The sequence below is a fragment of the Ceratotherium simum genome, chromosome 4 (genome assembly GCF_057802395.1).
Source record: "Ceratotherium simum simum isolate JZ-2026a chromosome 4, ASM5780239v1, whole genome shotgun sequence".
NCBI lineage: Eukaryota > Metazoa > Chordata > Mammalia > Perissodactyla > Rhinocerotidae > Ceratotherium > Ceratotherium simum.
The window spans coordinates 2,530,349-2,553,800 of NC_141903.1; the positions used below are offsets into that span (position 1 = coordinate 2,530,349).

General features: G+C 44.2%; 1 protein-coding gene across 3 annotated transcripts; it reads right to left on the reverse strand.

Moving 5' to 3' along the window:
• Positions 1 to 237: 237 nt before the first annotated feature.
• LOC101394819 (uncharacterized) lies at positions 238 to 22,470 on the reverse strand. 3 transcript variants are annotated; one of them, XM_087429240.1, is made up of 5 exons: positions 22,278 to 22,470; positions 21,256 to 21,424; positions 17,235 to 17,361; positions 16,376 to 16,471; positions 238 to 2,356 (listed from the first exon to the last, which is right to left on the reverse strand). In XM_087429240.1, the coding sequence occupies exons 2-5, from the start codon at positions 21,286 to 21,288 to the stop codon at positions 792 to 794; spliced, it is 1,821 nt and encodes a 606-aa protein (XP_087285366.1). In that variant the 5' UTR covers positions 21,289 to 21,424; positions 22,278 to 22,470; the 3' UTR covers positions 238 to 791. The 3 variants fall into 3 exon arrangements, with proteins under 3 accessions (XP_087285366.1, XP_087285367.1, XP_087285368.1); XM_087429241.1 differs by lacking the exon at positions 21,256 to 21,424; XM_087429242.1 differs by lacking the exon at positions 22,278 to 22,470 and having other exon boundaries at positions 21,256 to 21,575.
• Positions 22,471 to 23,452: the final 982 nt, after the last annotated feature.

A 23,452-nucleotide genomic window follows, 5' to 3' on the forward strand; every position in this document is an offset into this window, starting at 1 on the left:
TTAAACTTCTTTTGACAGCTCCTTCTGTTGTGAACTTAAATATATATATTTAACAGCTTTAAACTTGAAATAATTATTTTTCCATTTAATATACCTAAGATGACAGCTCACAGTACATAGCAGGCATACTTTCATAATAAAGGACTTCAGAGAAAACAAAAAAAAGGTTCTGAGAACAAAATTAGAAATTGGGTAGAAATTCCCAATTCACAGCAAATTAGTGGAAGTACAAAGGAAGAAGAGAAGAGACTTTTATTTTTAAATGAAATCCATGCAAAAAGTTTGACATCAGGTCAGGAAAAGGACAAACTCCATAAACTGAGAGGTAGTTTACAGTTCATTTTGATCTTTTATTTGGTCCTTTTCTCTAAAAATGTATAATTTCTTTGATCACATCTTTTATATGCTATAAAATGTTATTAAAAAGTATTAGGTTTACACAGTGTTTTTAATGAGAAATCCAGTGCACACCCCCCACCCAGATGTTTATGACAATCACATATAATATCTAGTGTACACTGCTGTATAAAGAAAACAATTCTTTTATTTTACAAATACACGATGTCTCCAGTTGTGAATTCTTCATTTCAGGTTATTTAAAAAAGTGTCTGACAGGCATGAACACTTTCCACTTTCCTCATTATCTATTACATAGTCAATGTTTATCCTTGTAATTTAATATCTGATGAGAGCTAAATTACAAGAAGGTTTTTCATATCTATAACATTTATTACATCTCTCTCATTCTGATGAGCTTTGGTTTAAGGCTTTCACACATGCAATCCTACTTTCTAGGGGTTCTCTTCAATGTGAATTTTATAATGATTAGTAAGGGATGACCTGTGGTTGAAAAGTTTCCCACATGTATTACATTCATAGGGTTTCTCTCCAGTATGAATTCTCTGATGAGCAATACGTGATGAGCTTTGTCTAAAAGTTTTCCCACATGTATTACATTTAAAGGGTTTTTCTCCTGTATGAATCCTCCGATGTTGAATAAGAGCCGAACTTTGGCCAAAGGATATCCCACATTCTTCACATCGGTATGGTTTCTCTCCAGTATGAATTCTCTGATGATTACTAAGGGAGGAGTTACACCTGAATGTTTTCCCACACTCATTGCATTTATAGGGTCTTTCTCCGGTGTGCATTCTCTGATGTTGAATGAGGGCTGAACTTTGTCTGAAGGCTTTCCCACACACTTTACATTTACATGGCTTCTCTCCAGTATGAATTCTTTCATGAATAATAAGTGTTGAGTGAGAACTTAAGGCTTTACCACATTCGTTACAATTATAAAACTTCTCACCAGTATGAATTATTCGGTGTCTATTAAGTCGTGAAATAGAAGTGAAGCCTTTTCCACATTGATTACATCTGTAGGGCTTTTCTCCAGTGTGAATTCTTTCATGTTGAATGAGAGATGCACTCTGACTGAAGGCTCTCCCACATTCACTGCATTTAAAAGGTTTCTCTCCAGTGTGAATTCTCTGATGATAACGAAGGGATGAGCTAGACTTAAAGGTGTTGCCACATTCGTTACATAAATAGGACTTCTTTCTGGAATGAATTCTCTGACACCCAGGAAGGGATGCACTGCAAGCAGATGCTTTCCTACCTGGATTATATTTATGGGGATTTTCTCCAGCATGGATTTTTTGATGTATAAAAAGGCCTGACCTTCGGCTGAAGGATTTACCACATTCTTTACATCTATAGGATTTTTCCACAGTATGTGTTCTTAGATGTTTATAAAGGGATGTACTAAGAGTGAAGGCTTTCCCACATTCTTTACACACGTAGGGTTTCTCTCCAGTATGAGTTATTTGATGTTGAATAAGAGCTGAACTTTGGTTAAAGGCTTTGGAACATTCTTTACATTTAAATAATTTCTCTCCACTATGGTTTTTCTCATGTTTACGGAGGGATGAAGTGTTAATGAAGGTTTTCTCGCATATACTACATTTATAGCGTTTCTCTGCTGTGATGATTTTTGGTTGATTAAATAAATTTGAATTCTTTTTGAAGGTGTTTCCTTGTATTTCACATTTTGGTGGTGTTTTTTCCCTGGGAACCATCTGTTGACTAGCAAGGACAGAATTTGAGCTGAAGTTTTGGCCAAATTCAGTATTTTTATGTCTTCTTTCTGCAGTGAGGATTTTTGTGTGGCTGACTGAAACTACCTGAACACTTTCTTTTTTCTCCTGCTTTTTCTCTAATCTGTCTTCATATATGCAGGGTTTTTCTGATTTGAAGTCCCAGGGTCCATTCTTTTTGGATATTTTCATTATTTGTTCCTGAAATGAAGAATCTTGTGTTTGAGTTGACTTTGTGGTTTTATGACTGCTCTTCCATCCTGGAGAGGGAAAAAGTCAAAGATGTTTCATGTGATATATAGCATTTGGCTACTGAGACTATATATATAGAATGAATAAATATTGGAGGTATTTAAATAAAGTCTTGGTGTTTGGCTAAAAAACAGTAAGAGAAAAAACTTAAGAGCTTTAGGCAATATAGAAAAATAATTGATGGGTGCTGAAGTACTAGGGTGGAGAAAAGAATAAAACAAACCCATTTAAAGAGGGTGAGTGTAAGAGTGACCAGGAGAATTGGCTAATGGAGAATGGGGAAGAAGGATTAAAAGGGGAGTGTGAATTGTGAAAGGCGGTCTGGGATCAGAGTCCAAAGCCCATGACAGACTCCTTAACTATCTTCTCTTCTTTTGTAAGACATTTTTCCTCTTTGTGTAATCGTACCTAATCTGGAAAGTCTTCTCCCCTTTCCCTCAGGCCAAATTCCTTTGTATCTGCCAGATTCAGTTCAACAGTTAACTCCTTCTAAGTCCTGTCTTTACTCTGAGTTTCCATATCCATTTCCCTTATTATAGCACCTACCACAGTGTCAAAAAATATATATACATTATACCTTTACATTGAATATATAATTACATTTATCTATATCGAAATTTCACATTCCTTTTGTACCATAAGTGTTCTTTGCAAGCAGGTTAGCATGCCCTATTAACCTATAGATCCTCCTGATGGCATCTGAATTATATACTAAATGTTTGTTTTGTTAATCTCCCTTAATTACTTATATATTCCTAATTCCCAATTTGGACAATGTCAAATATTTTCAATTACTTATACATTACTTTCATACACACACACACACAATTCCAACACCTATAGAAGAAGTGGCCTTCCAGAACAGAACATTACCTGGGTCATGGGAGGGTTTCACAGCCAGTTCAAACAGGAAGGCATTATTGAATTTATCTACAGAGGTGCCACAGGTAGGCATGAAGCCAAAAGTTGCAAGCTAGGAAGGCAGCCTTGCTCATGCATCAAGCACGAGAGGCTATGCAGGCAGGGTAGAAAAGAGTCAAAGATCAACAATAAGGCAGGCATAAATATAAAAAGGTAAAAAGGGGCTAACATGATAAAGTGGTAAAGAACAGAATTGAATTCAATAAATATTAAAATTGAGTAAAGACACAATTCACTGATTATATATGCATATAAATAATATGCATATAGTTTGGCATTTTCTCCTGGGCTACAGGTAACCATTTACAGGGCTCCTTTGCATCTCACAGTATTTGAGATTCCTATCTGACATTCACTTTCTCACCTGTGTACATATGCCCTCTGCTTGAACATAATATATTCTGCTTTTCTCTTTTCTTCTATCAGTGTTCACTTCTCAGTTTCCCTCATGGCTTTTTCTGCTCCCTTTTTAAAAACTGGTATTCCCTAGTGCTTCTGATTTTTTTCACTCTACACACCCTCTCTGACTAATTTTATATGCATCCATATCTTTCCTATTTATTGTAAGGGAAAAAGAAGTTTTTTACTTTCTGCCCAACACCTTCCTAGTTCCTTCTCCATCTAAGTCTTGCTAAATTAAATGATCAAATTTCAATACATTATTTGGACAAAAGTACAGGAGGCAATCACGAAAATGGAATATCAGTCACTGGTTCTGGGTTAGTACACGTGCTGGGAAGAAGACACCAAGATTCCACAATTTGGATTCTAGCTTATAAGGCAGAGTTAGAGACCCTGCCTCAGATCGGTATGTAAAGACTGCAGTTTTGTGACCAACACCTTTACTAGAGCCCTAAGCACTGGGCTCACATACCTAAATAGTATTTTGTTCCCCGTGCTTTACTGTTTCTACCATAGTCTCCTAACTAGTCTCCCTGCCTCAAGTCTTGCTCTCTGCCAATTCAGTCCCCACATTGCAGCCGGAAGAATTTTTCTAAAATCCACACCTTATCATGTTGCAAACTTCCTTAGGATCCTCCAATTTATCTTTAATGATTCATATATAAAGTCCAGCATCCTTAACATGGTGAACAAGGTATTTCACGACCTGACTTTTGTCCACCTCTGTCCTCATCTTCCTCCCCTGGCTTCTTGCCAGGTGAGCTGAATTATATGCAGTTTCTGGAGCACTCCATGCTTTTTTCTTCATTTCTTTATCTTTTCACATGCTGGAGACATCTTTTCCATTCAAATCTGTATTAAGTGCCTACTATGGGCCAGGTAATGTTCTAGGGAAAATAGACAATGTGATGACTAAGACACGGCTCCAGCCTTTAAGGAGCTTATACTTCAGTGTGTGTGTGTGTGTCTGTGTGTGTGCGCGCGCGTGCGAGTGCAGGGGGGTGGGGAGTAACAAATAATAAGTAAATAAATAAAAGCCATGTGGATACATGAAGAAAGAGCTTCCCAGGCAAAGGAAACAGCAAACACAAAACTGGTGACTTCTGAGGAAAGCAAAGAGGCTGTGTGGCTAGAGTGCAGTGAGCAAGAGGGAAAACGGCAGATAAGACTGGAGCAACAGGCAGGGGCAAATCACATGAGGCCTCATAGGTCACGGTAAGGACTGTGAATTTTATTCTCAGTATGATGGTAAGCCACAGGGAGTTACACACTCACTCAAGTTGGCTACTGTGTAGAAAACAGACTGGCTGGGGCAGAGTGGAAGCAGCAAGAGGAGAAACCACTTAGGAAGCTACTGTAGTCATGTAGGTGAGAAAGGGGGTGGACATACAGAAGACTGCATGAGGATCTACTATGAAGGAAGTACCAACAGGACTAGACTTGCTGATGGACTGTATGTGGGGTGCTGAGAAGAAATAACAAAGTTAGGGATCACTTCTAGGTTTCCAGCCTGAAAATGATGGATGCTGGCATAAGTTACTGAGAAGGGGAAGACTGCGTAGAAGGCAAATCTGAAATCTGGGTATTCTGTTTCAGACGTGTTTATTATGGCTGAGAGGCCTTAGCAGACACTGGAGGAAGATACTGAAACAGTGGTATATATTATTTTGGAGATCTGGGAAAAGGTCAGGGCTACGGTTCAGTATTTGGGAGTCATCAGCAGATACGTTTTATTTAAAGCTGAAGAACTGAAAGAAATCACTTAGGTATTGCAACATTAGAGGTCAATAAACGGAAGGAACCGGAAGAGTATGGCGTTCTAGGAGCCAAAGGAAGAAAGTACTTCAGGGAGGAGTGAGTGATCAACTTTGACAAATTATTTGAGAACTAAACACTTAACCCTGATTGTACCAAGATGGAGACTATCTAGGATTTAATCACTGTGCTTTTCATGGAATAGTAAGGAAGAAAGCCCCACTGGAGCGCACAGAAGAAACAATGGGAGGTGAGAAAATAGAAACATCAAGTATAGAAACACTTTTGAAACGTTTTGTTTAAAGGAGAATAGAGAAATAGGACATGGGAAGTTTTTGTTTTTTTTGGTAGAAGTGATTACAGCTCCAAGGGTCCATATCAATATTGGAAACTCACTTCAGCTCTACTTATAAAGTGCCAGCATCTTAGTCCTGAATTCTTATTTCCCACTGAAGTGGACATGAGTCCTGGATTGTGGACATCCTAACTGTTCCTTATGATCTGCTTAGAGTTTTCTACAACCCTACAGATCTGTCTCCTCAAGTGCAGTTCAACCTTTGCTCCATCCCAGAATCAAGCCTGGATCTGAGCTACCTCATGAACAAAGTTGAGACATAGGTCAGATGTTTAGAGACCAGAATGATCTTGCCAATGACCACCACCCCAACTGTTTCCCAGATTCTCCTCCCTTGGCTTTTATGATACTCTGCGAGTCTCTCGTCAATGTTCTCATCCTAGATGGTTTCATCTACTCCCACATCCCCTATGTGAATGACAATCCTGACTCTCCTCAAAATACTTTATAGTATTTTGTCTAACTGCCTGCTAGACTTTCCATTTGAGGACCTTTCTTTTCAAATTCAGCCTGTCCAAATCTGAACCCACTGCATTCCTTTTCAAACCTTTTTTCTATGATTCCCAGTTCAGAACCACATCATAACCTTTTCAGTGACTTTGCCATAAATTCTAGATTTCAGCTCAGAATTTTCTCTCCCCTGTATTCTAAGTCTAATCAGTCATCAAATTCTCTTAAATCTCCTCAGTAAGATGTCTCTAACAACCATCATTAATACATCCAACTTCAGGACCTCCTTACTCTATAATGACTACTGCTGTTGACCCTCAATTTGAGCCTTTCAGCCCAGTCTCTCACCTTTCCAGTATTATTTTCCACTGGATTTACCCCTCTTACTACATAGAACTCCTCTTATTATTTCAAAAAGCATTTACTGCTCCTTATTTAATTCATTTGTCAAATATTTAAAAAGCACCTACAATGCACCAGGCTCTATGTTAGGCACTGGTGATTCACAAGACATTTCAGATTCAGTAATGAAAAGAAAGTTATTTTCTTCAAGGAGTTTATAGTTTTGCATTAGAGACCAAGAAGGAATAGGCAACCACATCAGAATGTGATAATTTCTACAACAAAAACACAAGGTAGAAGTGGATGCGAATGTGAGCTCAGCCTCCAAAATATCCTTAGATGGTGGAGGCTGAAAGTAGGGAAGGGGTACCGGTGGTGGTTAGAGTTTTTTGGAAGAAACATCTAAGATGGGATTTTAAGGAATAAGCTGTAGGCTAGATGGAGGAGGGGTAGCATGAGGGCTGAAGGTAGCATCAAAATCTTTGAACCCAAGCCAGCTTTCCAGACTTATTTCCTAAAGTATCCCTCTCCACCATATCCTATAGTTGGTCAGATTCAAAATTGTTTCTATAAAAATGTCATATGCATTTCCAGTCTATCAAGATTTTCTAGAGAATCAGAGAACTGAGCGAACTACATGCTGGGAATTATATACAACACCACGATAGGGGGTAGTACTACACATTCGTAAACATCCTCCATAATGTTTGTGTTGGTGAAAAAGAGAAATGCTGTTTTAGAAATTTTGTTGTTAGTAGTTCTAATTTTTAAAGCTTTTTATTATGGAAAATATTCAGCATATACAAAAGTAGAGTGAATTGTACAATGAATCTCCAAGCCAGCTTCAATAATCACCAATGTTGTTTCATCTATTACCTTGTTAACGGTTGAACTATGTCACCCAAAAAAGACATGTTGAAGTCCTAACTTCCAGTACTTAGAATGAGACTTTACTTGGAAACCGTGTCTTTGCAGATTTAATCAAGTTAAGATGAGGTCATTAGGGTGAGTCCTAATCCAATATGACTGGTGCCCTTACAAAAAGGGGAAATTTGGACCCAAGCATGCAGAGGGAAGACCATGTGACGACACACAGGGAGAATACCATGTGACAAAAGATGCAGACACTGGAGTACTGCAGCTGCAAGCCAAGGAACAAGGACTGCTGGCCACCACAAGCTAGGAAGAAGCAAGTAAGGATTCTACCCAGAGTCTCAGAGGAAGCATGGCCCTGCCAATAACTTGATTTTGGACTTACAGCCTCCAGTGAGACAATAAATTTCTGTTGTTTTAAGCCACCCAGTTTGCAGCACTTTGTTAGCGCAGGCTTAAGCACACTAATACAAACCCCTATATCTCTTCCACTGGAGTATGCTTGAGTAAATCCCAGATATTATATCATTTCATCCATATTTCAGAACACATTTCTCCAAGATAAGAACTCTATTCGTAAACATAACCACACACTTTTATTATACCAACCCAAATCAACACTATTGTTTGAAATTATCTTTGCCTTTAAGATATTAAAAGTTCTGCACCCAATTCCACTGTGTGAGATGCTGGGGTAGTTCTCACACCAACAAGCAATTCTCGGACATCAACTGGTGTCCTACAATTCAACTCAATTCTGACACTATCTACTTGGAGATGGTGTCAAACCACACAGGTTAAGCATTCAGTCTTACAAGACACCCCCCACCTTCAGTTGTGAGTGGCAAGCCCAGGCTATCACTTGTGCTTCTGAGGGTCTAATGACTCCCTCCTTAGGTTCAATTAATTTGCTAGAGTGGCTCATAGAACTCAAAAAAACATTTTATTTACTAGATAACCAATTTATTATAAAAGGATATAACAGGAACAGCCAGATGGAAGAGATGCATAGGGCAAGGTATAGGGAAAGGGCACGAGGAGCGTCCTCTTGGACCACACCACTCTCCTGAAATCTCCACATGTTCACCAAACTGGAGTGGAAGCTCTCCATCCATGTCCTTTTGGGTTTTTAGGGAGGCTTCCTCACACAGGCATGATAAATTAAATCAATGGCCAATGGTGATTGATTCAACCTCCAGCTCCACTCCCCTCCCCGGAGGTCAGGGGGTAGGACTGAAAGTTCCAATCCTCTAATCACATGGTTGGCAACCACCCCTCTATCCTTAGGTGCAGTCCAAAAGTCACCTAATTAACATAACAAAAGACACTTTGTTGCTCCCAACACTTAGGAAATTCCAAGCATCTTAGGATCTCTGTGCCAGAAACAGGGACGAAGACAAAATATATATTTCTTATTATAAATCACAACATTACAGATATAAACCACCAAGGATGTTTATTCAAACTGCTGTGATGTAAAGGAATTGGAAATAATTAATTCTTCTCTATGTGACTAAGCCACAAAACTTAAATGCATTAGGGTCATTTGTGTCATTTTGCTTTCAATATTTATGGAACACTTATTCATTTTTATTTAATCTTGTTTTATAATTTTATAAAACAGTGTTATAGCCCCAAAGTCAAAATTATATAAACAAGATTTTAAAAAAAAATTCTAAAAATTCTAAAAGATCCTGATATCGGCTCAACACAAGGTTGACATAAGGGAAGCCGTATTTTAGAAAAGAAACCATACTGTAACTTTGAATGACCTCTGATTAACTAACCCAGACGTGCTCTGTAGATTTTATGGCCTCTCCCAGCTGCTATAAATTGATAACTTTGTTCACTTGAGTTCCTTAGGAACGTGATGACCCCCAGGCAGAGTCTATGCTGATTTTCAATGACAACTGAAAGATCAGGGTACAGGGTGTTGCTCCAGTCTCTGATGCATATCCAGTAAAACAAAAGACTATCAGGAACTAAGACCAGCCTCCAACATAACTCGCCTGTAGTCTTTGTTCTGTAAGATGGTTCTTTTTGGACATTAGTTGGCCATCTTCCCCCCTTGCTAGCAAGCTGTAATAAAAAACCCTTTCTCTCCACCACCTTGACTATTGGCCTGTCTTGCGGCAGGCAGACAACTCCCCGTGGGCAGTAACAATTCTATCCCTATTCCCTCCATCCTTTTTCTTTTTCTCCCTTCACCTCATAGGTAACCATTTTTATTGATCTGCTTTTATCCTTTTTTGAGGGGCTTCTATCTTTTTAAAAAAAATATAAGCCAATACATACTTTGTTGGTATCTCCTCCTTTTTTAGGTAAAAGTACAGTCATGTGTTGCTTAACAATGGGGACACGTTCTGAGAAATGTGTCATTAGGTGATTTTGTTGTTGTGCAAATATCACAGAGTGTACTTACACAGACCTACATGGTATAGCCTACTGCACACATAGGCTCTATGCTACTGATCTTATGGGACCACTGCCGTATACGCGGTCTGTCATCAACCAAAATGTCATTATGTAGCGTATGACTGTACTATTCTCACTGTTCTGTTCTGCACTTTCCCCCCCTTATTAATATATCACCCCATAGTGGAATTTACAGAGGTCTTCTTCATTCCTTTTTACAGTTGCAAAGAATTCCATCGTGTGATGTACCTCAGTATATTCAACCAGACTCCTTTGAGGGACTTTTGTGCTAACTCTAACTCTAATACATCAGGACTTTACATTGGTACATGATGAAGGTATAGCTTTAAATCAATATCCATATTGCTAATTAGCAAACATACCATTTATAAAATCCTAGCCCAAATTGGACCTGTTGGGCTAACATCATCCAAAGCAACATAAAACCAAAATTATCTCCTCCTCCAGCCAAGAGAACCAGCCTAAGCCCTTAGAACCACTCCCAAGAGTGAGGAAGCTCTCTATGTAAAGATATGGAAAGAGTTTCAATGTATATCAAGCAAAAGAGGCAGAACAATGTGTGCTGTATGCTATCACTGGAGTGGACAAAGGAAAAACAGAGTACAATATTTGTTTACATACGCACAGAAGAGCTCTTCCAGCTACTGCTGCTGCCTGCCTCCTCTTCACATCTGATCTTCTATAGCATCCTGTACTTGCTTGTTTCCTCCTGCTCACTCCACTCCATCTCACTCTCCCCTCATCAGCTCCATTCTGGCTTCTGTCCTTACCACCACCCTCGCTAAGGCAACTATAACCTCCACGTGGCTGAGACAAGACACTCTCTCCAGTTCTCCCCTAACTTACCTCTCAGCAGCATCTGAGTGTGACCCCTTCTCTTCCTTGAGATACTCTCTTCCTAAGCTACAGTGACCCTGTACTTTCTTTCACATTCTTTTCATTTCCTACAGCCTCAATCTCCTCTGTGCATTTTCCTCTATCTGATCTTTATTCCTTGGGGTTCCTGGGGGTTTAGCCCTAGGCCCCCAATTCTTTTCACTATGCACTCTTTCCACAGGCCAGCTTCAATTACAAACATAAAGCATAGGCAAGACTTCTCCTCTACTCTCCATACCCAATTATACAACAGCCTGCTCAAAACAGCAGCTTAGATGTCTCAAAGACACCTCAAATTCAACATGCCTAAATCTGAATTCATAATTATTCCCTCCAACTTGTATAACCGCTTTGTCTCTGTCAATGGCACCAGTTCTGAATCAAAACTTTAAGATGCATCCTCCACGCCTCTCCCTCAGCCCCTCAGCTAATCAATTACCAAGACTTGTCTACTCTGCCATCTAAATATGTCTCAAATTCATCCACTTCTCCCTCCTTCTACTTCCACCGATCCCCTCCTATCATGATCCTTGACTTCAATGACACCAGACTCTCCCAACTTTCCTCCTATAGTACACCTACACTTGACTTCCCCATGGGTTCACTTCTCTCTACCTGGCCACGAAATGCAAGAGTTCCTTAAGATTGAGTCCCAGGCTCTTTCTTGCTCTTACTGTACTCTGAACCCACTCCATAGGCTAATTCAAACTCCACCATTCTTTCAATTACCCTGTATTGAGCAGGATTTCCCAAATTTACATTTCATGTCCAGTCTATATTATAATGAGTGGTACTCCAAATCTAATAGGCTACTTGACATCACCACTTGGGTAACTGGGTCAACCAAAAACATCTCAAATTTAAGTCATCCAAAAACCAAATTTATACCATCCCCCAAATCTGATCTCCTTCCAGTGTCACTATCTCAGTGAATATCATTGTCCATTCCAGAACAAGCCACAAACCAAGCAAGCATCCTTGACAACACCATCTCCTTTATCTTCCATATGTAATCCATCTCCAAGTCCTGCTGCTTTTATCTCCCAAACATCTCTGAAGCTGGTTCACCTCCTTCTGTCTCCAACAGCACTAACCTAGCCAAGTCATTCATGCATTCATTAACTGGAAGCCTACTCTGACCAGGCACTGTTTCAGGTACTGGGGAAATGGGAACAAATGAAAAAGACAACCCAGCCTAAGGGAGCTTACAATCCAGAGGAAGAGACAGATAATAACTAAACAGGTACTATTACGCAGTGACAAGCACTCTGAGGAAAATAAAGCATGGTGAAGGGATCAAGAATGCAGAGGATGGAGGGCCGAGTTTTAGATGAGGAGTGCCTATTCGAGAAAGTGCGACCTGAGTGTGAGTCACGTGGGCTTGCACCACCAGGAAGAAGCATGGTCCAGAAGAGGGAAAAGCAAATGCGGAGGCCCTGAGGTGGAAGCCTGCTTGGCCTGCCTGATGAACTGCAAGGTGGCCAGCATGATCAGAGTCCTCCAATGAAGGGCAGAGCGGAAGGACGTGAAGGTGAAGAGGTAGCCGGGGCCAGACCATGTAGGCCTCTGAAGGCCACTCTGGATTGTGCTCTAGGTGATGGAAGCCACTAGAGGTTTTGAGCAAGGGAGTGAGATGACCTCATTTATCTTTTACATAGATCATTCTGGCAGCTATAAGGGGAACAGATGTTGGTGGCAAAAAGGTAGGCATAGGGCACACGTAGGGGTCTTTGTCAGGCAGGAAGGGCCAAGAACAAGACTAACTCACACATATTAAACAGGGCTACGGTGCATTTGGGCTCCACTTTCACCTTGTAAGAAATTCACTCTTCAAAACCACTGCATGCTATTTCACTGGGCTGCTAACCCCAACAGCACCTTTGTGCAAATTAGAAAAAGACTCCTGCCCTCTGTGCAGGAGCCCCGGCAAATCTCGGGGAGTGGAAGGCAGCCCCCAAGAGACCCCTCAGCTGACCACCCTGCACAAGTTCAGTCCGCCCTACGTGGTTTCTTGCATAAAAGTAACAAAGGAAGAGAAAAAGACAAGGACAGAAGAACGCTTTTCCACTGGAGGTAACTGTTTACCTACATCATCCCTGGATTTTTCAATTTTAGATTTGAAGAATATTTCCACATTTGAATGTAAACCAAACTCATGAGATGCATAAATTGGTTTAATCACATTATTCTTATTCTAACTCTTGAAGAAAAGCACAGCCCCGGTGATTATACTTTGGGTTCATTTCCTAAGCAAGAGACTCAGAAGAGACCCACATCCTTTGATCTATCTCCTCCCATCTCTCAATTTAAAACATACACAGCCAGGGATGACAGTTTTTCTTTTTGGTTTGTTTTGTTTTTCCTACTTGTGAATAGTTTTGAAGGGAAAATAATTTTTTGTGTGTGTGAGGAAGATCAGCCCTGAGCTAACATCCATGTCAATCCTCCTCTTTTTGCTGAGGAAGACCAGCCCTGGGCTAACATCTATTGCCAATCCTCCTCCTTTTTTTTCCCCCCCTTTTCTCCCCAAAGCCCCACTAGATAGTTGTATGTCATAGTTGCACTTCCCTCTAGTTGCTGTATCTGGGGCGCAGCCTCAGCATGGCCGGACAAGCGGTGCGTCGGTGTGCGCCCGGGATCCGAACCCGGGCTGCCAATAGAGGAGCGCGTGCACTTAACCGCTAAGCCACGGGGCCGGCCCCAGGGAAAACAATTTTTTTAAAGCACATTTGGAGGCAACTAGAGGTTCTAGGAGTCCTATCCTGGGAGTATGAGCTTTTCTGTCACTGGCTGTTCAAAGGGTAGGTTTTGGTTCTGGTCTAGAGTTAATAATCTGAGGTACTTCCAGGTCCCTCACCTGTGCCCACAGGCAAGTGAGCACCCCTTTCCTGGGGAGGGAAAGCTGTTCTGAGGCCACTTTAGTCCAGGCCGATGGGAGACTCACCAGGGGTGCAGGACGCACACAACCACACATGAGCATTCCCAGGACGTCCTATCTTTCATCTTTGGGGAAAGAGGAAGTTCAGCCCGTTGAGGGAAATGCACACACTGGTCAGCTCTGATGTCCTTACCTCCTTCAGACATCCACTCATACTTGCCCTTCAGGAACGTCTTCCCAAACCCGAGAAGGGGCTAACTGAGGACTCTGACCCCACCACCAGGTGGCCCCAGCATCTCTCTGGACAGCTTTGGACTCCCGTCTTACTTTCTCTTCTGTTTAATCCAACTAATACTCACTTCACCCAGGAAGGGAGACCCACTCACAGATGAGAGGCTCCCGAGGTGAGGGGGAAGGGATCCTTTCTTCTCTTCCTCTGAGCTTTCAGGCCAGACTCAGCCCAACCTAATAGCGGGACTGACACCCCTCCTAACTCTCAACTCTTCCCCGCTGCCTGCATTCTCTCCTTACTCTGTGGTGGCCTCTGCCAGTTTCCACAAAATTAGTGTATTTCTCCCAAATGAGAGTTAAAAAGATAGAAAGATAGACAAGCGTGGATCCCACATCAAAAACTTCAACTTACAGTAGGAAAAAAGCTCCCCCGGTGTGGGGGCTTTGGGGATCGAGACGGCCTGTCCTTCAGCTCCTCTGCTGGGCCCACGTTATGAGGGGCCATTAACTGAGTCATTTGGACCTGACAACAGCCTCAGACGAGTCCTCCCACTTCCACACCAAGAGGCTCCACGTTGGCTGCAGGTTGATCTTTGCAGAATGTAAACCTGGGCCTGTGGCCAGGCTCCTTGCAGCTCTGCAGGGGCCGTGCCTGGCTCTCAGGCACAGACCAAATCCTGTTGACAGGGCTCCCTCGCCCAGCGGGATCTGGTCCCTGCTCCTCTCCTGCTGACTCTTCTATCCTTCTCCTCGCTCCTGTCTGCACATGCTGGTTTCCTTTCCCTGGACTCTCACACACCCTTTCCAACGCCTGGGATACTCCACATCCTGGGATCCGGCCCTTCCTCAGGGAAGCCTTTGCCGACACTGCCTCCTCCTGTTCTACACTGTCACTGCACTTTGTATCTCATGGTACCTACGAGGTCCTGACTGGAATTTGTCACTCCACACCCTTGTGTGCCCTCAGTCCAGGAACACTTGTCTCCCCACTCGACTGTGGGCTCCACCAGGGTGGACCTGCATCTTTCTGTCCACTGTTGCACCGCCAGTGCCCAGCACGGAACTCACTCTCCGTTTATTACGGGATAAGAAAACAGTGGGTGAGGGCTGGAACCTGGATCCTCCAGAGCCCGAGCCTCCCCAGTTCAACAGCTCTCTGTCCCCAACTTCCACGACAGCCGCCTCTCCCGTTTCTCTCCTCTGATGACTTCTTCTCAGGCTCAGCCACACACTCTTCTTTCTTAACCCACCTCGTAAATGTTGAGGTTTCCTGGGATTCTGTCCTTTGCCCTCTTCCCTCATCTGGTCAGCTCAAGGCTTCAAATGCCACCTTTGCAGCGACGGCTCCCTCACCTCCCTTTTGAGTTCCAACCCCTTATATGTTATACAAGTGTCCACTGGCAATCTCTACCCGAGTATTTCACTCCCATCTCAGATGAACCCATCCCACACCGAACTCGTCCTGTCCCCTTAACAACGGGCCCTCCTGCTCCCCGATGAACCCCACTGCACATGCCTTCATCTGGGCCCCAGTATCGTCTTGCCTACATTATGCATTAATCTCTGGAATGTTCACACCTCCACCTTTGCCTCACTTTAAATCTAAGCCGGACACTGCTTCTAAAGTGACCACTCTTATTAAATTCAATTTCATAAGGACTTCATGAACATATTCTCTGTGAAAAATTAAAACATTACATGTCAATAAAGTCCCTTGCCTCACGCCCATTCTCCATCCCATTCCAAATGGAACCAGCTAAGCGGTGTTCCCTCAGCCCCGCTCTCTGCGCTTACACACATATTATACATTAGACAAACACCCACGTAATTTTCTTTAGACACAAATGGTGACCTATCATAACAATGCTCCATAACCTGCTTTTGTCCTTACGCGTCTTGGAGCTCTGGCCACCTCACTGTGCCCTTTGTCCCTGACCGTGGTGCTGTTCGCCAGAGAGGGACATACCACAGCTTCTTAGCTATGCCTTTAGTGAAGGACATTTACCCTGTTCTGATTCAGACCCGTATATTTCCTTGAGGACCACTAATTCTTCTGCTCAAAATCCTTTAATTATTTCCAGTCACCCATGGGACAGTTCACATCTCTAAGAACTGCACCAAAGCAAGTTATAATGCGGTCCCCCCTTAACTTTCTAGTACCGTTTCCTTTCTCATCTCCTCTTTTCCCGTATACATTGAGCTTCAGTCAGAATGAATTATTTGCAACTCGTTAAACACAGCTTGCTGAATGAATACATGAAAATGTAGCCCTCTTCTGATACAACAGGAGAGAATAAAAAAGATTCTGAGAGACTCATTTGTGAAATGATTACCAGAGAAAAAGCAGAAGCTTGTGTGTGGGGCCTTAGCGTCCCCTTCTCCACCACTTCCTGAGGACTGAGAGCCCTGGAGAAACATGCCTGACCAACGTCTCCCAGCCGCACCGTCCACCTACTAAGCAGACTGTTGCTGCAGATATTCCCGGGCACCTCGGCCCCACCCACTCACCTAGAGACGAGCCTCCAGGACTTTCCTTCTCTGCCTTCCAGGGAGCTTCTCCTTGCTGCAACAGGGAGATCACTTCTGGTTTGGAAAATGGGAGTCCTGCTCACACACAAAAAAAAAACAAGACTTGGTTCTGTTTTCACACAAAGAGGTACCCCAAGATCTGAGTGGAAAAGTCAGGGGATGGTGCAAAGAGCTTCTGCAGGGTGCTCCGGTTGTGCCCCCACGATGTGAGGGGATGCGTTAGGGAAAGGCAAGGGACTTGCAGGACACGATGATGAAATAATTAGTTGTACGTTAGGAAATACAATAAACATGCAGCCTTGATTAATAGGGTACCAGTGGCTTTCTATATAAGATGGAATATGTTAGATGTAGACTGAATTAAAATTTGTAAAAAAGTATCTATGTACCAAAGTATTATGTACCACGTAGCTTGTTTAAAAAGAGAAAACACTGTCTGACTCCCCTTCAAAGATGGCTTATACAATGTTCATCTGGCTGGAAAAGAGAATTGGGGGAGGCAAGGGGTAGGAGAAGGCAAGGGGTAGGTCAGTGAAGAGGGCTGAGGGAAGCTCTCAGCTGAGAGATGAGCAAACAAATCACAGAACAATCATAGTAGGAAAATGTAGCCTGAACTACAAGGGAATTTCTAATGTGCAGCTGTGTAGACTGTCCCATGCATGGGGCAATTCCATGCCCATGAGGAGGACAAGTTTTTAATATTTATGGAGATCCAATTTGTACAATTCTAAGGCAAAACTTGTTAAAGTTTTTGATGACCCAAAGCTTTTACCAAGGGAAGCAGGTTCCAAGTTATCCCAATTTCTGAATTGTATATCTACAAGGAAAATTTCCTTACCCAATGAGAGCAGGTTACTGTAGTTCTCCAGCATCACATCCTGGTACAAGTTTCTCTGAGAAGGACCCAGCTTTCTCCACTCATCCCGAGTGAAAAGCACAGCCACGTCCTCAAATGTCACTGACACCTGTAAAGACAAGCCATCCCATCTCATCCAGGACCACCCACCACACGGTGAAGGCAGTGGGGAGATAGAGGGGCTACCATGAAATGCTTCTCATATTATTCTAGGTTCTGAAGGTTCTAGATCATCTGTTTAACGAACAATTGACCAGTAACAAATATAAACTGAGCAGCATGAAGTATGAACCAGGCTGTGTTAACCACAATAAGAGATATGTGGAGGTATTAAGGCCATAAGTGGGAGTGTTAATTAGAATAACCTTTCCGACAGCAATTTCATAATACATATTAAAAGTTTTAAAATGTGCATATTCTTTAACTCACCAATTACCATATTTGTATTATAATGAATAGTGCACAAAAATGCACACAGAGGACATTTCTCATGGTGTTAGAGATAGCAAAAAAATGGAACCAATCTAAACAATCACTGACAGAGGCTAGGCTAAATAACTTAAGGAACTATCTGTGTGCTCACTGAAGCCTGAGGACAGGAACAATGGAAATTAAAATATCTATCATTTATTGAGTGATTTTTCGGGCCAAGTACTGTTCTTAGAGCCTTATATTAATCTTTAGTGTAAATCTTTACCTTCAGAACAGCCCTATGAAGAAGCTACTATTATTGTCCCCATTTGACACAAAAGAAAACAAAGAGAAATTTATCCAAGTCACACAGGTGGTGTAAAGGAAAAACTCACTCCTCCTGCGCATCTCCTCTACTACAACTCTACGTGACTTCTGACACCAGGTATGTGGGTTTTCCACACACCAAGCAATTGTGGGACACCAGTGGGGTATCCTACAATTTAACTCAATTCTGATGTCATCTACCTGGAGACAGTGTCAGATCCCACAGGTTAAGGGCTCAGTCTTATGAGACCACCCCCTTCAATGCTAATCACAGGTTGTAACCTGTGCTTCTGACTGACTGGCTATAAATCGGAGGTTTCCACGACCCCCTCCTCAGGTTCAATTAATTTGCTAAGGTGGCTCACAGACCTCAGGAAAACATTTACTTACTAGATTACTAGTTTAATATCAAAGTATATAACTCAGGAACAGCCAGATGGAAGAGATGCATAGGGCAAGTTATGTGGGAAGGGGCGTGGGGCTTCCATGAATCTCCGTGTATTCACTAACCTGGAAGCTCTCTGAAACCCGTCCGTTTGGGTTTTTATGGAGGCTTCATTATGTAGGCATGATTGATTAAACCATTGGCCATTGGTGACTGATTCCACCTCCAGCCCCTGAGGCTGGGAGGTAAGGCTGCAAGTTCCAATCCTCTAATCAAGGTTAGTTCCTCTGGCAAGCAGTCCCCAGTCTTAGAGGCATTCCAAAAGTCACCTCATTAATATAAACTCTGGTGAGGTAGAAAGGGCTTGTTATGAATAACAAAACACACCCATTTCACCTTTATTGCTCTAAAGTTATAAAAACCAAATATTACTAATCACTTAGGAAACTGCAAGGGTGCTGAAAGCTAAGTGCCAGGAACAGGGATGAAGACCAAACATATATTTCATATTATAAATTACAATATCACAGCTGCTCAGTGGTAGAGGTGGCATTCCAATCCAGAGGGACATCCAAGGCTCCGTTCTTAACCACTCAGCAAAACTGCCTCTCAATGCCTACCTCACAGGGTTAAGAAATAAAGGAGATAATCCATACAATGGAGATGGATAGCAGTGACAGTAGCATAACAATGTGAATGTATTTAATGCCACTGAATTATATACTCAAAAAAGGTTAAAGTGGTAAATTTTGTTATGTATATTTTATCACAATAAAAAAGTTAAGACAGTAAAATAAACACATACACAAATATGTACATAAATAAATAATAAATAAAGGTGCATAGAAAATGATACTGAGGGATGCAGACCAAAAGAGTGACAGTGATTATCTCCAGAGGTTCGAGTAAGAGTGATTTTACATTCTTCTTTATACCTGTATTTTTCATTCTCTGAGATTTTTAACACGAGCATGCAAAACATGTGTAATAAGATAATTTATTGGCATATGGGGGGACTACAAGAAATGACCTTTGCTCTCAATTTATAATCCAACTGGCAGACAAAAAAAATACATGAAATAATTTGAAGGAAAGAAAAAATGTACAGCTGGACAGAACCGTATGCCATCTCCTAGTTCACTCCATTTTAGAGACGAGAAATACAAGGTCCAGGGCAGTCAAGACCCCAGGTCACATACTTTATTAGTGGCAGAGGCAGGACAATAATTAAAGTCTCCTTTTAACCAGCACTCGGTATATTCTCTCTCTGTCTTAAACGTCCTGTCACTGAGTTTTACACACAAGTCCACGCAGTACTGACATATGGGCAGCAGGCAAGGTTAGGGAGAATGCTCTATAGGATTCACTCACACAGGGATGGAGAAGATTCTGGGCAAGAGAGCAACTTGGCTCTGCTGGAATGGAATAGGAAAGCCTTAGAAGAAACCACCCCAAATATGCAATGGCAGGCCCTAGCTGTAGCCTCAGGAGACCCAACTCCACCACATTTTGTGGGTCCAAAAGACAACATCACGGTGCAGAAGAGCTCTGGTACCGTGGGCGCGGGGTCTGCCCTGTGTTCTGCAAAATGCACCAGAGGAATGGCCAGACGATATCACGAGCATGAACTTAGAGGCCAGACACACTTGGGTTTCAATTCAGGTTACTTGACTTCTTTGAGCCTCAGTTTTCTCATATGTAAAATGGGGATAATAACTGCTAGGCTGTTATGAGAGTGAGAACAAATGTAAAGCCCTCAGGACATTCCTCAGCAACATTCACTGTTATTGTTAGATAAGGATGAGTAAAGAAAGGGGGAGTATTTTCTGGGTCCTAGAAACACTGTGGAGCAGCTTCTAGCTATCAACATTAATAGTACTAATACTAGAATAATATCGTTCAGCTACCACAACCACCGCATACTGAACACCTACTATCCGCCTGGCCCTGATCTAAACACTCTCCGTGCACTAATTCACTGATCGTCTCACCTACCCTATAAGGTAGGCACGGCTGTGATTCCCATTTTACAGGTGAGGAAACTTGAGGCACAGAGAGGTGGAGTTATTTGCCCAAGGCCCACAAACGGCAACAGAGGAGACGGGTTCAAACCCAGCCGCCTGTCTCGAGAGCCCCACTTCCTAACCACTGTATACACCTGCCTCTCCACTCCGGGATCCCACAAAACCCTCCCTGTGGCTTCCTGAGGAGTCTTCTCTCTGTCCTCGGAGTCAAGAGACCTCCCCGACTGTGTCCCCTCCAACATGGCTCATCTTTGTTCACGCACTGGCTCACCCCGATGGGGTCCCTCCCGCATCCCCACAACATACAGATCAAAATGGCAGGTCAAGAACTCTTTTCAACAGAGTGATAGAAGCAAGGCACACAATCCAAAGTTAAGAGGGAGAAAAAACTGAAACCTATGGGCTGGAGAGGCCTGGGGAAGGTATCATGAGGATTCTCAGGGGTGGAAAGAAAACGGAAAGCATTCTTGCCATGGGGAGGGATGGGGGGGAAACACGGGTGAGCCAAGGAGGCGGGAGGAAGGAACTCTGCCAAGTGTGCGTCTGTGTTTGTTCTGTTCCCAAGTGACAGAAGACACGTGGCATCTTACCTGTGGAATTAGTACTCACACAGTGAATTGAGATGAATGAATACAAGAGTGTCTCTTAGGAAAAGAAAAGAGAAACGCTAGACGTGGATTGGGGGAGAGGAGGCAAGCATTCCCTACAGAATCCACCATCCACCAGGGTGGACCAACTCCTCAAAGGGAAAAGGAGTTGCTCCAAATCCTGGAGAGCTGTATTGGACAGAGAACTTCAGTTGGAGGGTAAAAAAGCCCACATCTGTCCCTAAGACCTGAGACGGCAGTGAACTCACCTGAGACCTTGCTTCCCTCTGTTTAGCAGCCATGTCCTCTTTCTGGGCTCTTCCCAGAGGATGGCCGGAGACTCCAGAAGGCAGGTCTGAGAGAAGAAAAAGGGAGCCAGGAGGAAGCGCCTTCCGCTGTCCACCCCTCAGAATCACAGCTCTGAAATCCTTGCCCCACCTGAGAACGACCCCACGCGCCCTCAGAGAGGGAGGTGAGGAACTGGGAGCAGACAGGACCAGACAAGGGCTCGGCCGTCCTGGTGCGGCCCCAACTCTTCCCTCGCTCAGAGAAAAGGGACCTGGGACTCCAGCAGCAGCAGCAGCAGCGACTCACGGAGCCTCACCGCGTGCCACGCACCGTCTGCATCGGCTGGTCCCGCAGCACAGCTGGCACCGCCAGCAGCCCCACCTTACGGATCGGGAAACTGAGGGCAGAGCGGGAGCGAACGCCGCGGGCCACACAGCCGGGGAGTGCGCCCCAGAGCATCCTCTAGCCTCCCCGCGTCCGGGGGACAACCTGTCTCCACCTCCAGCTCTTCCCACCCAATTTCTCCCCTCCCGTCGAGGAATCGATTTCCAGATTTGAGAGACCACTGCTTCGGAGAGCGGAAACATCAGCTTTCCCGCGGCCGCCGCCTGGAGGAACGGGACAGACACCAGACCCGCGCGCCAGTCCTGACTGCCGAGCGGAGAAGCCGGCAGCTCGCTCCGCGCGTGCACAAACCCTGAGGCCGCCGCCCGAGGGACAGCGGCGACGGCCAGACGGATGCACGTTTCCTCAGTTCACCGACGGCCGCCGGCGGAATTCAAGCTCCGGCCGGGCCGGTAGCGCGCTGGGGGCGGCCGGGGCCTGGGGACCAAGTGCCCGACCTGACGCGGGCAGGGGACAGACCCGGGCGCCCGGCCCGCACCCGTCCGCGCGCACAAGGCCCCGCGCGCGCCCCTCGGGCCTGTGCCCGCGCCCGCGCCCGCGCTGCATCCTCCCGAGTCCCCAGTCCGCCCTCCCGCATCCGCCGACCCCCGCCGCTCACCTCACCCAGGCCTCGGGGGTTCCGGGTCCCGTGCCTCCCGGCCGCGCTCCGCAGGAGGGCGGCTACCGAACTTCCCCGGCCCGACAGCCGCCTCCGGTCCAGATTACTCCCAGGGCGACGCCTCTGCGGACCTCAAGCCCCGGATCCCCTCGCTCCCGCGGCAAACCCCGGCGCCCCACGCAGGTCTCGGAGGGGCGGGACAGGGGCGACTAAGGGACGGCCGCTAATCCCTCTGGGAAATGTAGTCCACGCGTGGACTCGCGGATTCTGGGAAGTGTAGTTCCCGGCTCCTCTCTGCGAGGCGGGGCCCTGTCAAGCCTGTCACGTGCCCGGCTCCCACTTCCGGGCTCGCCGCCGCGCTGTGTGGGCTGCGGGGCGCCGGGTCCAGGTTCATGCAGAAGGAAAGGGAGGTATCTTGTAGATATGTATCTGCATAAATGGTAGTAAGGCAAGTAGACAACTGCCAGGGACAAATCTATTTCCCTTTCAGTAGTTCAACAAAAGTGTACTGAGCATCTGGTGTTTGCCGAGCGCTGTTGTAAGCTGTCGGAAATAGGTCCGTGAACAAAGCAGAGGTCATTGCCCTCGAGAACTTTTTGGGGGGAAAGATACAGAATAAGCCATGAATGTAGTTATGCAGCATTTTAGAAGGCAGGCGTTGTAGAAAAAAGCAAAAGGAGAGCAGGATCGTGGGAATGTGGGCCTGTTCGGAGAGTAAGAGGGCGGGGTGGCCTCCCTAAGGTGAGAGCGAAGGGAAGGGTCGTTCCAGGTACTAAGAAGACCACAGAATTTTTTTTTTACTAAAGGAACACATGTCCCATTTAGAAGGTTTGATAAATACAGAAAGAGTAAAAGAAAAATGCACTTTATGCCACCACACAAAAATAAGTGGTTAACATTTTGGTGACATTTTGTAACAGCCCTTTAAACTCCATATTGATCAATCATTGCCACTCTTGTTTTAACAAAATGGAATATTGCAGATAGCAGTTGTAACCTATTCTGGTTTTTCCCCCACTTAAGAATATGCCTTGGGGACCAGCCTGTGTGGCCTAGTGGTTCAGTTAGTCCCACTCTGCTTTGGCAGCTGGTCCTGTTTGGGTGCGGACCTACACCACTCCTCAGCCATGCTGTGGTGGCGACCCACATATAAAACAGAGGAAGACTGGAACAGA